General features: G+C 47.7%; 1 protein-coding gene across 1 annotated transcript; it reads right to left on the reverse strand.

Moving 5' to 3' along the window:
- Positions 1-4741: 4741 nt before the first annotated feature.
- On the reverse strand, positions 4742-15250 carry znf296 (zinc finger protein 296). The gene is made up of 3 exons (XM_071521160.1): positions 15041-15250; positions 12487-12846; positions 4742-8514 (listed from the first exon to the last, which is right to left on the reverse strand). Exons 1-3 carry the CDS (start codon positions 15090-15092, stop codon positions 6725-6727), a joined length of 2202 nt encoding a protein of 733 aa, XP_071377261.1. The 5' UTR covers positions 15093-15250; the 3' UTR covers positions 4742-6724.
- Between the last annotated feature and the right edge of the window lie 921 nt (positions 15251-16171).

The following is a 16171-nucleotide window of genomic DNA, read 5'->3' on the forward strand; positions in this document are numbered from 1 at the left end:
CTCCAGCGCCCCTTCAGCGCGTCTCAAGCCGTTTCTCCATCACACGCCTGATTACACTAAATCGCGAGATGACCGGGGCTAAACAAACACGAAGAATAGCGACACAGATCCGTATAATGGCGGCCATTTAACTCCATTCAGAAGTTCTCCATTATCACCGTATGGTCTTTGAGGCCGGGATTATAGGAAGGCCGGGGAACAAAGGTCAGAGGGCCGCCCTCCCCGCGCAGACACTCCCACACCTCAGTGACCCCGCTGATCCCACGACCCGACACCGGCCACAGGCTGCTTCCCACTCTCCCCCTTTGGTTAACCTGCCTTGTCCCGCGGCTTATTTTGACCTCCCCATACACCAACCTGACGAAAAATAACTATACTGTTCCTATAATATTTATTCCAGGCTTTGTATTTTCTGTGGTGCTCAATGTGATTCTAACTTATTTTATGGTATTTATTTGTAGTAAATATCATAGGGCTATGCGCACATTCGCCTTAGTGCTGGTAGTAAAAAGTTGATCCGCACAACAGCAGACTTTATTCACGAGAATAAATGTGCTAAATGTCCTGGAGCAAGATCAACTTTTTAGTATGATATTTATTTATCTCATATGGCATCACTATAATATTCACAATATTCCTCACAGGCTTTAATGTGTCTGTGGTAGCCTCAATAGTGATTCTAACATATCTTATGGTATTGTATTTGTCTCCTATCAATATAATATTCCTATAATATTTCTATTGGGCCTTAATTGTGTATATGTGGTACTCAATACTGAGGCAATTATTTTATGGTGTTTTATTTATCTCCTATGGTATCATTATAACATTACTATAATATTCCAATAGGACATTAGAAATACTTAATAGTTTTGCTGTGATATTTGTAGAGTATCTTTCTAAAATGTATTATAGGATTACTAAAGTTTGCTTTGTGAGTGAACTCATGTGTTTTGTGTTCTTATAGATTTGGAGGGGAAAAAAACACCAATAGGAATAAAGCTGTTGAAATAATAGTAATGTCTTATTTATGTGTAACATAGGTGACACTGGACATTTGTTACATCAGGAGACTCTGGTCTGGAAGTTCAGGAGTTTGGGTTCACCTTCCTCCAGGCCTCCTGCACCCTGCAGGGAAACATGAAAGCATTTTCACCTGTCACAGGACTAACTGACTCCCACCTTCTAACCTTACTATACACCCCCTGAGCACTTGTGTGTGTGTGTGTGTGTGTGTGCGCGCGCGTGTGTGTGTGTGGGTGTGCGTGTGTGTGCGTGTGTGTGTGTGTGTGTGTGTATGAGTTGGGGGAATGTCGTTGACTGTAAGGTCAGATCCAGTTTTTCAAGCATTTTTGTTCGTTTTTAGGCTGGGCAAGTAACGGCACTGTGACTGACCTGGATGTGTGTATGTGTGTGTGTTAATGTGTGTGTGTGTGTTTGCTTGAGCAACTGAATGCGTCAGGTTCACAACGAGGGTCACCAGGTGCAGAAAGAACATGATAATGTGAGACAAAGACAGTAACAGACGTTTGTCACAGAGTGGGTGGAGAGGGTTTGATTATCTCATGCATGGATCTCCTCAAAATCTTCCACCCTCTTTTGGGTGCATTTTGGTTGTAGCCTATCTTACTATAAAGGTGAGGTGCAAAGAGTCCATGTTACTCATTTATCATTACACAGGATGTGATGTAAAAATCACTTGTGCTATGATTCAGGGCAAACATTCATATTGAGATGTTAAAAGAAGGAAGTACTAACCCACCAGTGGTTACTGTCATAAATCAAGAGGACCACCAGCCAGGCTGCACCAGTCACTACCCACCTAATCTAAATGTTACAGGGTTGAGTGAGTGATTAAGGATGTCACTGGGGTTATTTAAGGTTACGTTGTAATAGACCGTCCCAGGCCCCTTGTTGAAATACTCTGACTGCCTTGTTTAGGTTAGTTATTTTTATTTATTCCCACCATCATACACAATAACTAGGTCTGCATGTTCAATGTCATTCTCTTCCTCATGCTGAACAAATCAATAAATTTCCTCCCCTTTGTTTTTTGTTTTTTGTAATCACACATCCAACCTTGCACCATATGACACCCTGCTGCTGTCTCCAGTCTCGTCCCGACTCCCTCATATTCTTTACCCAGGTCACAGACAAACGGACTGACACTCCTCCCATGGCGCTCCTCCTCAGCGATTCAGTGACATTATATAACCCCCCCATATGAATGAACCCTCCTTGCCTTTCCCTCCACTCATTATGTGAAGGTGTTGAATGGCAAAAGAGAGAGAGGCAGCGGATTGATGGATGGCTGTCCGGGACCGTGTCGCCTCTCACCCCGTCCTCTCACACTCTCACTGGAGGAGGGTGGGAGGGCAGCGGGAGGAGGGAGGGAGGGAGGGAGGAGAGGTGAAGGGGGTGTAATTCCAGGGTTCAGGTTTCACTCTGTGGTCGTTGCGGGAGGAGGGATGGGCGAGGGAAGGTGGAGATTGTGGGAACGTGTGAGGATAAAGAGCAGAGAGGGAGTCCTGTGGTTTTTGTCTGATCGCTCCCAAATGCATCTTTTTCTTTCTTGTTATCCTCATCTCCGTCGGCCCTGCTGATGATTTAATCCTGAGCCGGTGCCTCTGCCATGCTTATATACCCACTCTGCCCCGCCAGGATCGGGAGGGAAGGGGAGGGGGGGAAGGGGACAACAGGACAGGGACTGCACAGACAGTGGAGGCTTCATACAATATACGATGAGAAATGTAATTAAAAATACCCAGTTAATTGGCTTTTTACATGATAAAGCTTCCCATACATAAGCGAGAGCCCCTTATGACCACAGGCTTGCCCTATAGGAAAGTACACATGCAGCTGATAGTATTACATTCCCTTTGTTGTGAGCATTTTTGGTGGCTAATCATCTTACGTTTAATCAGAATGAGTGTTTGTGCCACTATTGCCCAGAGACTGCACTTAAATGAAAGTTGAAGTCTGTGAAGTCCATGACTACTCATAATGCCGAGATGTCAGATGGCTCAGCTGATACTTTACTTGTGGCTTTGATTGGGTCAGTCACAAATTAGAACACATTATTATTAGATTCACCTACTTCTGTAATTTCATGCAGAGGAAAGGGTGTATCGTAAAAGTTGTTCAAGGCTTTTGTGGCTGTGTGTGTGTGTGTGTGTGTGTGTGTGTGTGTGTGTGTGTGTGTCCGTCCTCCGGCTGCCTCTCCCAGCTCTGGACCAACAAAAGCCTTCTCTGTGGAGCCGAGACACAACTGTTAGATCTCAAAGTCCACGTTACCCCCGCCCAGGGGCAGTGACTGGTCAGAAAGACACACACTCACACACTCACTCACACAAAGGCGCACGGTCAGCCGATAATGTCAACCTCACTCTCTATTGGTGGATGGCGTGCATTCTGATAAAATCTTGGTGTTATGATTGGCTGGCAGGGGCAAAGCCTGCTGACATTGGTCCAGCCTGAGTTAGTGAGCGGCTCCAACTCCAACTCGGAGAGGTGTGGACTGCAGGAAGCCAGCAGGAAGACAAAGGGCAGTTGGGGATGGGAAAGATATCCACTTGCTGTAGGGGCTACTGCGCTGCGTTCTGCTGTGTATCACCTTACCTTACATAATTGGGTCCATGCGAGCACCAAATGGCGCTGGCTACAGCAACCAGACCAGGACTCCAGAGGGACCGACGGAGGAGGTTCCCTCTCACCTGAACTGTCCTCCCTCCCTCCCTCCCTCCACCTCTCGCTTTGCTTGTCTCTCTCTCTTTGTGGGGAGACGGGTAGACAGACAGACTCATCTGGGTCCAAGGGGCCAGTCAATGGCTTCTGTCTTCACTTCCTCCTTATTCTTTATAACACAATGGTAATTGGTAGTAGTGGGCGTGTGTGCATCTGGTGCAATGCCCCCCTCCCCTCCCTTCCTATCATCTACCCAGCCCCCACCCTGTTGAAAGCTCATTAAAAGACCTGCTGTTAATGAGCTAGAGGGATCATAGAACTTCGTTTTCATTAGAGGGGGTGGGGCTAAGGCCAGAGATGCTGGCGCAGAGGTTTTTATGCCCTTAAAATGGAGTCAGCAATTATCCCAACCCCTTGACACCCCCACCACCCTGCTCTGCCCCCGAACATGCCCACAAACAATAACCATGCTGCTGCCCTATCTCTCCCCCCCCCCTTCACCCTCCCTCACACACACACCGTATCCTGAGAAATCCTAGTCACCCGTGTCCCATCACACACACATCACAACTCTGGGCCCCATGTAGCTCTTACAGCCTGCATAATGACAGTAACACACACACATACATGTCATACACAGAATAATGACTGACACCAGCTTAAATACATACAGAGGCACAAAACATGCATGGGCTGCACGCATGCACGCACACACACACACACGCACACACACACCCCACTGGAATTATGAACAGTGCTGCTAGACAAAGGCAGAAACATCACAAGGATGTAAACAAGGAGTGAGGGTCCCTAATCCAGAGCACTCACATTAAACATTAATAACTCAGCGTCGACTGTGGTCCTCAGAGAAACGCCCCACACTGACGAAGACAACATCCAAGTACAAACAGTTGCTTAAAAATAGTTCAAACGCTTAGTTGTGGGACCCAATCTGTGGACCAGTATATAAAAAACAAACAATCAAACAAATATGCATGGGAAAGCAACCACAAGCACAGACACAGGCAGGCGCAAAAGACACAGACACAAAACACAATGCGTGTTTCGCCTCAATTCTTTATTGAGCTTCCTCATGACAAGGTCAATTACAAAACGGTGTCAAGTTTACAAAGACGGTGGAGCAGTAGCCTCACAATAGCCAGTGTTCAGCACAGAGAAGAGCAGAGACAACCAGAAATGCTGGGAAAATAAGTTGAAGCAGTGACAGGCAGTTAATAATAATGGCAACAGCAAGAATGACTGTCAATCTATATACAAAATATTGTCCCTGAACATTTACATTCCACTCATTCCAAATCAATCATTCACATTCATCCCCATAATTAAATTTCATAGACAAAGCACATAATAATTATATTTTTTTTCTCAAAAAGTGTCCAAAAATAGGGGTTCCCTGACATGAGTGTAAATAGAAATCAAAAACAGTAGTACAAAGTCATCACAGTAGTCACAAAAGAGTTGCTAGCACTGCACTTCACTTCACAACCTTGTCCTATTATATTGCCATGTCAAAACAAATAGATTTCCTGATGATATGCTAGGCTACCCATGGCTAACTTGTGTTCCTGAGCTCACATCAGTGACACACGCTGACCCGCTGGACGCACAACACCATGCTTATGACTAGCTGTGTCACGCTTTGGACACAAGATCGTAGGACAGAGGGTTCAAGTAAAAGTGTCACCACAGAACTTCCCTGTATACTGTATATATTTATACACACACACAAAAGCATTCACACAACTCACTCACACACACACACACACACACACACACACACACACACACAAGTGCTCGTACCCACAAAACTCCACCAATCAACTAGCTATTACCGCACCTCTCAACCCTGTAGTTCAGCAGTGAACAGACTTTTCAGTTACACAACCACCAACATGCAGCATCCATAAATTAGGACTAATTCAAACACAGGCAAAAAGAGCAGTACTGAACGTTTCAAATGGCTGCAAAACATGCATAAGCTTCAAGCAGTCCAGCACTTTACAAATGTAAACAATGGAAAAAAAAGAAATTACCGCCACAATAATCCAATAAGTACAAATAGAGGAAAATAAAACACACCCGTTTCACATGTATGTAAAATTGCAGTTTTTTTTTTTATGCATAGAAACTAAGCATGGAAAACATCAGTAGATGAGACTTAAGTCTCCTTATTCACATTTATAAAATTAGAACATCAAAAATGCATCCATACATACTGTCACACAGTCAGGAGCACAACCTTGCTAGGCCCCAGGAGCCCTGTAAACATTACATTAAGTGACAAGTGTTGTGACAACCAAGCGCCTTTTAAAAAGAGAAGAAGAGTTTGAGAAACTGCAGGCAGACAGTGTTTGGATTCGTTTCACCCCTGTCTCTGTTCAAACATCTTTAGTCTTTAAAAGGTCTTCAAGATAGGGAACCAGTAACAGCTAGGTAGGAGGATATGACCCAATCATTAAGATATCATTAAGAAATATATTTAATTAACATTGCTTTTATGCTAAGCTTTGTATTTAATAGCAAAGAAATATCAGTTTTTCATATTATCTGACAATTACCATCCAACTGTGCTCACATCAGCTGTCCAGTGGGTCACTAGAGGGATATTTTGCTCTTCTTTTTGCATCCTGCACTGCAACATGGTGATCACTTTCCTGTGTTGGTGTGGACTGTGGTGGTTCACTTCCTGTTCAAGAGTTCTGGTAATCTCCCTATTGAATGTCATGGCCTTGTTTTGTTCTGTGGTCTAAAGTAGGCACTTTGTTTCAACCAGTGGCTTTGCATATGCTTGTGAGCAACGTGGCTGGCTGCTGTGTGCCTCAAGGGAAGGGGGAATGGCGCGGGACTGCCTGCTAACTTTCTGCAGCTTCTCCTTTAAGATTCCAGTTTAAATTGACTGTCAGTTGAATTGTGGAACAGGTTCTTTTTTATTTGCATGGACGAGTTAAATCGAATGCAGTGCTTTTGAGTATGTGAATGTCAACCTCAGGGTGACCAGGGGAGTTACTGAGCCTGGGTTTTAGGGAGCAGAAGTCAAAGCCAAGCCCACCTCTGCACTGCCCTCCGATGGGAGCTCCTCCACCATGGCTGGACTCCCACGGTTCTCCCCATACTCCGCTTGGCTCTGCTCTTCTGCCATCTCCAAGCTTTTCACCACATCACCCTCCATTTTGCTCTCAATCTGATCCAAACTGGCCTCATCCTCCTCCATTTTCACCACGACTGCCTCCTCTTCAGCTTTAACAGCAGCCATGGCGTCAGCAGCGCTGGCCTGTGCGTAGGCTCCTACGCTGGCGTGGCTAAGGCCGTGGACTTTCTTCAGATGCTTCTCCAGAGTGGCGTAGACGTTGAAGGGCACCCCGCACAGCTGGCACAGGAAGGGCGCCCTGGCCCCGCGGGCGCCGTGGGTCTTCATGTGGCGCGTCAGCTTGGAGCTCTGGGCGCAGGCGTAGCTGCAGAGGCCGCAGCGGTACGGCCGCTCACCTGTGTGGCTGCGCCGGTGCACAGTCAGGTTGCTGCTGTTGCGGAACTGTTTACCGCAGTACTCACAGGCCTCATCTTTCTTCTTCTTGCCACCTGAACTGCCATTAGTATTGTTACTGTTTCCTCCACTGCTCCCACCTCCTCCTACACTCCTCCGCTCGTTCTCCCTCTGCCACTCCTGCACAACCTCGCTGGCTTTGGTCGAGTTCCACTCCTTCTCTCTCTCTATGATCTCTCCTCTTTCGTTCTCCCATTCCCCGACTCCCCGCACTCTGTCGCCCATCTCTGGCCGCTTGGGCGTGCAGTTGCCACTAGCGATACCGCTCTCGCCGCTGCCCCCCGTCTCCCCGCTCTCCAGTGAGCCTTCAGAGGGGCTGGCGCAGGGAGAGGTGTGCTGGTTTTCCCCCTGCCCCTCCGCCTCCTCCTCGCCTGCCTCTCCTCCCTCTCTCTGGCGCTGGAAGAGCCTGAGCAGCTCCCTGTCCGGCGGGCGAGTCTGGGAGGTCAGCAGCATCAGGCCTGAACCTATGGAGAGGTGCTTGGGCAGGCTCAGGTCCAGCTCAGAGGGGCCCTGGGCTCTCACCTCTGCTCCACCGCTGACCGCCCCCTCTTCCACAATTCCGGCCGCCTGCACCGGAAACCTGCCTCTCATCCTCTGTCTCCCGGCTTCCTCCTCCATCATCGCCATCCCCATCTCCACCGGCTCGTATCCACCACCGCCTCCGCCTCCGCCCTCCCTGCGGTGGCTCCTCATGTGGCGGGCCAGCTGGCCGCTCTGGGCGAAGGCCTGATCACACACTCCGCAGTGATAGGGCCTCTCGCAGGCGTGGGTCCTGCGGTGGGCGGACAGGCTGCGTAGGGATTGGAAGCCCTGGCCGCAGAGCTCACAGGGGAAGTCTGCTGGGAGGCGCCCGGTCTGGGGGAAGGGAGAAGCGGCCGGCGGGGAAGAGGACGGAGACAGCACCAGGCCGCCGGTGTTACCAGTCCCTTCAGCCAGCTCCCTCAGCCGGACCGAGAAGTTCAGAGCCTGCAGGTTACTGGAGGAGGTGGAGGTGTGCGTCTGACGGGAGCGATGGAGGCGCAGGGCGGAGGGCTGGAAGGCAGAGGCAAGCGCTTGGCTCAGGTGGCGCGGGTCCAGAGTGGCAGCAGCAGGTTTGTGCCCTTTGAGACCCCCTCTTCCTCCTCCTCCTCTCTTGTCTTCTTCATCCTCCTCATCCTCTTGATAGATGCTGAAGGAGTGTGTGTGCTGCGCGTGCTGCAACAGGGCCCATGCAGATGGGAACATGCCTTCACACTGCTGGCAGGTAAAATAGGAGGGTTCCTCGGCCACTGCAAAACACACAGATGGACACAGTAGAGTTAGTTATTTTGTTTAGGATCTACATTCTTAGAGCCAGTTAGTAGAGATTCTATCGTGTAAAATATCGTCTTGCCCTTAAAAATTCCTTGACTTCCTCCGGTACTAAATACATGAAGTGAATCCAGAGTTAAAAGTTATAAAAACTGAACAAGGTCTTAAGTATCAACACATTAAATGCAGAATCTAACAAGATTGTAACATAGACTATAGAGAAGGTGACTGGCATGGAAGCAAAAGATAGTAGGGTGAAGAGAGGGGCCAAGTGATGCAGAGGTAAGTGGGGGCAGAAAGAATGCAACAACGAAAAAGTGAGTGAAAAGGGCACAAAAAGAGAGTAATGATAGGGCCGAAAGCAGAATAGAGAAGAGGGGGCGCCGGAAGCTGAAAGGCCAACAGAGAGGGGAGCTGCGTCGCAAAGTACATCTGGAGATATTTTTATATGTGGATAGCTTTGTCTCCTAACCGAGAGCCACTCTCCAATTAAGCTGCAAATTGCTAATTAGCAGAACGTAGAAAACGAACGCTTTATGCAAATCAGGCACTGACTCAGCCTGCTTGACAAATGAGGCCTTTCTGCATAAATCAAAATTGGAGAGAAGATCCCCAAATTGAGGGGGAAAACAGTTCTCTTTTTTTTTTTTGGAGAGGTTCAAAGCCGACTCTGGTATAAGCCTCTTTCATGTTTCCTCAAGTCAAATCCTTCTGTATTTTACTGGAGGGGGGGAGGAGAGAGAAGATGAAAAAGAGAGCAACTGTTTCTTTCTCTTTCCCTCTCCCTCCCTCCCTCCCTCCCTGCCTCTGTCTGGAGAGGAGCGGAGCTGTGGTGTTCATGTCCTTTAACCTAGCCCAAAGGAGAAACAGAGGAGAAGTTGTGATACTTCTTTAAAAATAGGGTGAAGAGTGAGAGCAGAAAAAACAGATAGGTAGGTCAGGACTCGGGAGATAAAAAGAAAATGAGATAAAAAGATTATAATGTCGTGCGGGGGGCCGAGAGACACCGTGAAAATATGTCACCCCTTTGGATTGTACTTCAGACCCATCCTCCAACCCCAGCGCTCCTCACCCCTCCGCCCCCAAACCCTCCAAATCTTTCCCTGAGGGGGGGGCTTTTGTCTCGGGGTCCTGGAGTGAAACACAATACCCAGCCGGTTTCTCTTTCGCTCTTTCCTTCCCTCTCTCCCCTCTCGCTCGCTTTTTTTTTTGTAAGGATTCCCATTTGGCCCGGGGTAGCACTTGAATATTAAGCAGAAGCAATAACTACTAATTAAAAATGCAGATTGGCTGGGAGCACTAACGAGCAGCAGGCAGAATCTCTTTTCCCTTGGGAGGCAGAGGGAGGAGAAAAGAGGGGAGGGGGGGGTAGAAATTGAAAGAGGGCAAAGCGAAAGAGTGTGTTGAAGATGGGGGGAAGAAATGGGGGGGGGTTGTTGGAGATGAGAAAAAACAAACAAGGAGAATAAATAAAAAGGAATGAGACAGATGCACACGGCTCTTCAGTAATCCATCACACTCTACCCCCTTCTCTTTCTCTCTCACACACGCACACACACACACACACACACACAAGAAATAGATGGAGGATCTATCTGTTGTGGGATAACTGCTCTTTCACTCTCAGTCATCTCAGAAGCTGAAGATGTTCAGTCTCCCTCCCACAGTCACAAACCAACAACACACACCACAGACTGTGTGTGAATCTCATACTGTATTAAGTAAAATACAAGTTCCTACTACTTCAAGGCTGCCTGCAAAACAGCCTCATGAAAAACAGATTTTTTCCAAAAATTACTAACCTTGCTACACACCATTCAAAAACTCAAACTCATTCTGTGGCCAACTCATAATTAAACCTCACATACTCCATAAAAGCTAAGTGGAAATTATGTCAAATGCCAAAAGCTGGGTATAATATATTGGATTTCAATTATGAAGCACGATTCAAAGCAAATTCAACCTACATTTGTTAATAAAACTTTAATCCAAAGTTATCTACTTTTGCATTATTAAAAAAAAAAAATGTAGTGCTCTTTCCCCTCGGGTCGTGCACGTGGTAAAGTTTGTTGTATAATCCTTTGGGCACCAAATAACCAAACTCATATGTGCTGACAGAGAGCGAGAGACAGAGAGACAGAAAGAGAGAGAGATGAAAAACAGATAAAAGACTGAAATAGAAAAACAAGAGAGACTGTGGACAAACGGAAATGGTGCATGCACCAGTCCCCAGAGCGTTACACAAAGGAAGGAACTGCTAACGTGTGTGTACATGACAGAGAGAGAGAGTTTCAAAATGTGTAAAAGGGCGCTCATACCTACTGCAAGGGTGTAGCAAGATGTCCATTTGCAATCATTTAGAACTTCACACATAGTCCTTTTCACTTTCCACATACTGTATGACCTTCAAACACATATGAGCTTTGCAGTCAAAACACAGTAAAAGCTCTTTTCTCTCTCAAGCACAATGCAGACCATTGAACATGAAATTTAATGAGAATTCTTGAATTGCCGATTGAGTTTCGATGGGCTTGACCCTCCACCGTGATTTTCATTTTTTTATTTTATATTTTTTATAATTTGACACAAGCATCACGGTGTCCGCAGTCCCATCTCCGCTACTGTTTCACTGAAAACCTATTCAACAACTGAAAAAGACCTTTAGAAAAATCACTGATTTAAAGTCAACAGTAATCTACAAGATACCTGACTGCTGACTGAAATTAAGGCAGAGAGAGAGAGAGACAGAGAGACAGAGAGAGAAAGAGAGAGAGACAGAGACAGAGAGTGACTGAAATTAAGGCAGAGAGAGAGACAGAGAGACAGACAGAGAGAGAGAGAGAGAGAGAGAGAGAGAGAGACAGAGACAGACAGAGAGAGAGAGATAGAGACTGAAATTAAGGCAGAGAGAGAGAGACAGAGAGACAGAGAGAGAAAGAGAGAGACAGAGAGACAGAGACAGAGAGAGAAAGAGAGAGACAGAGAGAGTGACTGAAATTAAGGCAGAGAGAGAGACAGAGACAGACAGAGAGAGAGAGATAGAGACTGAAATTAAGGCAGAGAGAGAGAGACAGAGAGACAGAGAGAGAAAGAGCGAGACAGAGAGAGAGAGACAGACAGAGAGACAGCAAGAGAGAGACAGAGAGAGAGAGAGATCTTGGATTGAACACATAACAAAAATCAAAACAAGAGGAAGAGGAAGAAGGAAAAAGAAGATGCAGAAGATGAGGGAAGAGACGAGGAAGATGGAGAAAAAGTGAGCAGCTCTGTCACCATCAGATGGATTCCCAGGAGCTCAGGTGGCTTGGCCCAGGGCAGAACAGTGGGAGATAGCAGAGGAGCTGCGCATGATGCAACGTCCTCCGTTAAAGTGTCATGACAGGAGGAGTGCAACACGAACACGCTCACATCTACACTTCTGACCGCTTTCTACTGCAAGACATGGCAAGAATCAACAAAATTTCATCCCGTTCAAACACAAAGCTCCCGTTTGAAAGGAGCTGACGACCTCGTGAACGGTGACACACACTGGAGCTCGTCCCGTCCTCTGTGAGATCTCCCCGAGAGGCCGAGACGCTGCTGTCCAGAAAGTGACAGAGACGGAGAGGAAGATGTGTTTACCTGGCCACTCCACCTAAGAGACTGACAGTCATGGAGATGGAGAGGCGCTCTGGAGCTCAGGTGCTCAGCGCGGCGCCCTCAGGGACCCTCAGGGCCTCCGAACGCTCCTGCTGCCTATCCTTTCCACACAATTAGCCTGTGCGTCGCTAACTCACGCAGGTCTGCTAATGGCAACGGCTAACTAATGAGCTGGACTCGGGAGGGAGGGGAGCGGTTGTTAAAAAGAAGGGAGGCTGCAGGGGGGTGGGGGTGGGGGGGTTGAAAAAATAAAACAAAACAAAAAACAGAGTCACTAATTAGCAACCTGCCCTTCTTCTCGGGGCACTCACCTGTTTTGTTAAGCTCCGCCTTCACCTTCACCTTGGGTTCCTCCCCCCAGGTTCTGTTCCTGTCGCCCCCTCTCCTCAGCTCGATGAATCCCGCCCCCAGCCCGGCGTCGGCGGCACGCCGCTGCGCCGGGCGTGGGCTGGCAGGTGAGGGAGGCGTGTTAGCGTTAGGGACTTGGCTTCGGGAGCGGCAGCCCCCCTGTTTGTGTTGGATGAATGCCAGGATGTGGGCGAGGGGGAAGGCCTGGCTGCACTGGCCGCAGGTCAGGAGGTCACGACCCTCGTCGCAGACTCTGACCTCCGGAGGGCAAGACCTCGCCTCTAGTGAGGACGGGTCTAAGCCGCCCGCCGCCTCCGGGGCATCTGAGGAAAACGACAGGTAGGAGAGGGGAGAGAGGGGAAGGAGAGAGAGCAGAGGAACACAGAAAATTAGAAAACAAACAAACTGTCCAATTATTGACCGAGCTGAAGTCATTCCAGGGCAAATCAACTTGATCTTATAATCACAATCACAGAAATTACAGCCAAGGTAGAATACCAAGGCATTCAGTGGCACACGTGACGCCACACTTCACTGGAACAAACAAGTCCTGGTTATTGAGAGCGCTAGTTTCACTTGTACCTTCCCCCTCTAAAGCAACGAGGCCAATCTGCTCAGCCAACACTGACCACTTCCTTCAGCTAACCCAGAACAGATCAGCATCGCTGAGGCTGCTGGGTGGAGCGAGACAAACTGTCTGTCTCAGCAGGAGCTACAGCCTCCAATTAATATCAATAATGCTATGTATTAAAAGCTGAAAGTGATGATTTCAAAGGTGATTTTTTTTTACAGTCATGATTTCCTGCTTTCACAGTTATTTACCACTTGCCCTACCAGGCACATGTAGCCAGGGTTTCTCAACAGGAAGTGGATTACAGTAAAAAAAAAAAAAAAGACTGAAGGTGCTTCAGATAAGCACAGCCCTTTACTTTTCTTTTGTAAATTTCATTACAGCTTTCCCTGTTCATGACAGCTGATCAGATTCACAGTTAACCTGACAGCTCTGAGATCTTAGGTGTAGTTTGCACTTTGAAATGCAGGAAATGGGTTGAAAATGCAGGTTGAATGTGGCGAGCTGTGAGAACAAGGCACAAGCATGGGAATAATCCGCCTCAAACCAAAACCAACCTCTTACAGCCTAGGTAAACTTTGGCCGTTTCTAAGATAGTCTCACAGCTCAGTCCAGGTAGGGCTGTGTTAGTTTGGGTGAGGAGGAGGAGGAGGAGGAGGAGGGGGAGGAGGAGGAGGGGGGAAGGGGGGGGGTCAGTAGACTATTGCTCAACGCGGTCACGGGCACACCTTGATGCCTGGACTGGATCCACCTGCCCGGACTAGGCCAGCGAGGATACAGGACAGGTACAGACAGTACAGTTGAAAGGTGGATCTCGCCAGTGGTTACTCAAAAATGTCACCTTTCCTGTTTCAGGGCTGCGCTGTTTGTGCAGACATGCAAGGCGCGGTTACACACACACACGCACACACACGCACACACACAGTATAGAGACAGGGCCTGTGGTCACACCAGACACGCACCACTGGTCTCGAGTGGAGAACAGTAAAAGGCAATCGTGTTTAAGTTTTTCTTTTCTTTTTCCCCCCCCTTTCAAAATTGCATGTTATTTGTAAACATTGCTGTCTTTACTTTGACTGAAGAATTTGAGTGGGGTCAAGCTTGTAAATGGAAACAGGCCACGAGCAATATCGTTATTCTATATTTTCATGCGAATGATATATTTCACGGACCAAATGTAAGAAATGTGTCAGTGATATGAAGCCGGTTGGACACTGCTCAGTCTCTTAGTCCTGTCTGAAACCAGAGCAGGCCGCACAAGGAAAACGACCCGTCCCACACTGTGGAGGAAGCAGTGAGGTGAAATTGTCCCGAACAAGGTGGAGACGACAAAGTAGACCAACCGAGAAACTTGATCATGGTATAACTAGGAAATATTGTCGTGTTCGGACCTGTAGCCTGTGAAGACAAACCCTGCCCCAACAAACCAGTCCCTCTTCCAAGTAAACCCTTGCGAAAACAACTACATCAGTGCTATGATAAATACACGATTGGCTACACACGTCACAGCAAAACTATAAGTCCCTTTAGGAATATTATATTATAGAGCCAGCATAGGAGATAAAAAATACCATCAGGTGCAACAAACTCACTGTAAAGTCACTATTGAGTACCAGGAATATTATAGAGGAATATTATAAAGCTTTTTAGTTAGGGAATAAAGACACTAAAAACGAAAAATAAAGAGAATGGCGTGTTTATTAGGATGAAGGACAACACAGCCCTCCTAGTCTCCAACTGGGCTAGATCCTTATCAGTTTAAATAACTATTCTTCATAAACCTATATAAACCTGCGTCAAAGCTGTGCCACCGCGCATCCAAACCTTGCGCACAAACTATAAAAAAAGAGCTGTGAACTGATTTTAATTTAGTTTTGTCGTGAGAAACATCACAGCCTAGCTCGCCAATAGTTTCAACGTGCGCCCGCATCGTCGCACTGGCTTACCTTGAATTGCGCTCAGGTGCTGCGGTCGGCTTCCAAGTTTGCGTCTGGACATCGTGTCGGTGTTTCGGCGCCCTTGGGTCCCAAACCCGCGAGCGGATCCAAATCTGTGTGGTCGGTCTGCTCCGGTGAGTTCACCAAGTGGCCCGGACCGAGTGATGATAGACTGCAGTGGCGGGACGCTGTTAGGACTCGCAATGTGCCAGGCGGTGTTCAAGTTCATGCTGTTCCCCCGCAGCGGAGGGAAGAAGGGGGCATGGGCGACTGTAGGCACCGCCCGCCCGCCGCTCCACTCCTCCGACCCCGACCCCGCCCTCCGCAACACACTCCGTAAACACGCTCTCTCTCTCTCTCTCTCTAACCCTAACACACACACACAACAAATCTCTCTCACACTCTTTCTCGTTTTCTAACACACATAAACACACTCAGTCTCAATCAAGGCTTTCATATTCAGTAACTGGAGAACTTTTTAGTCCAACTGAACACTAAACTGAGTCAGAGCCGCCCGAGGAGGAAGTAGCTGCTTTTCACAGGTGTCTCAAACCAAACCAGACCAGAACAAGCGGAACATTCATTTCTGCTTTTGTCGTTGACCAGGCACTGTATATGTGTGTGTGTGTGTGCGCGCGCGCGCGTGTTCACCTGCAGTTTTGTGGGGAAACCCCGGTGAGGATTTGACCTGTTTACAAACCCTTTCATTCCTAATGCCAGGTGAACGACAAAAACCTCAAATATGCCAAAACTAGCTTTGAGTGCCAAGTAGTGTAGCAATATATGCGTGGCAACATTGCAATTAAGACTGACACATTCATGTAGCTGTCTAAATGCTCAGTGAACATATTTGCCTAAAAAGCAGTGAGGTTTGGCGCCACCTAGTGACGCAAACACAAAGCCTCCTCTCCTCTAAGGACAGGTTGGACAGAGGGGAGATAAAGGGGAATGCCACCCATTTTAGGAATTCACATGTTGTGTCTGTGCCTCAGGACAGTTCAGTGTGAACTTGCACCAGTCTTTCCTAAAGACAGAAATCAGAGAGAGAACCCCTGAGTTTGTGATTTCACTGGGATGTGAAATCAGGGGCTGATCCATTGACAGTGAATGGGGCAGTGACTTAGCGGAGCAACAAAGTGG

Source organism: Centroberyx affinis, unplaced genomic scaffold (genome assembly GCF_046629955.1).
Source record: "Centroberyx affinis isolate AG114_WGS23_722 - 3 ecotype Tasmania unplaced genomic scaffold, CSIRO-AGI_Caff_v1 ptg000076l_1, whole genome shotgun sequence".
In the NCBI taxonomy this organism is placed as follows: domain Eukaryota; kingdom Metazoa; phylum Chordata; class Actinopteri; order Beryciformes; family Berycidae; genus Centroberyx; species Centroberyx affinis.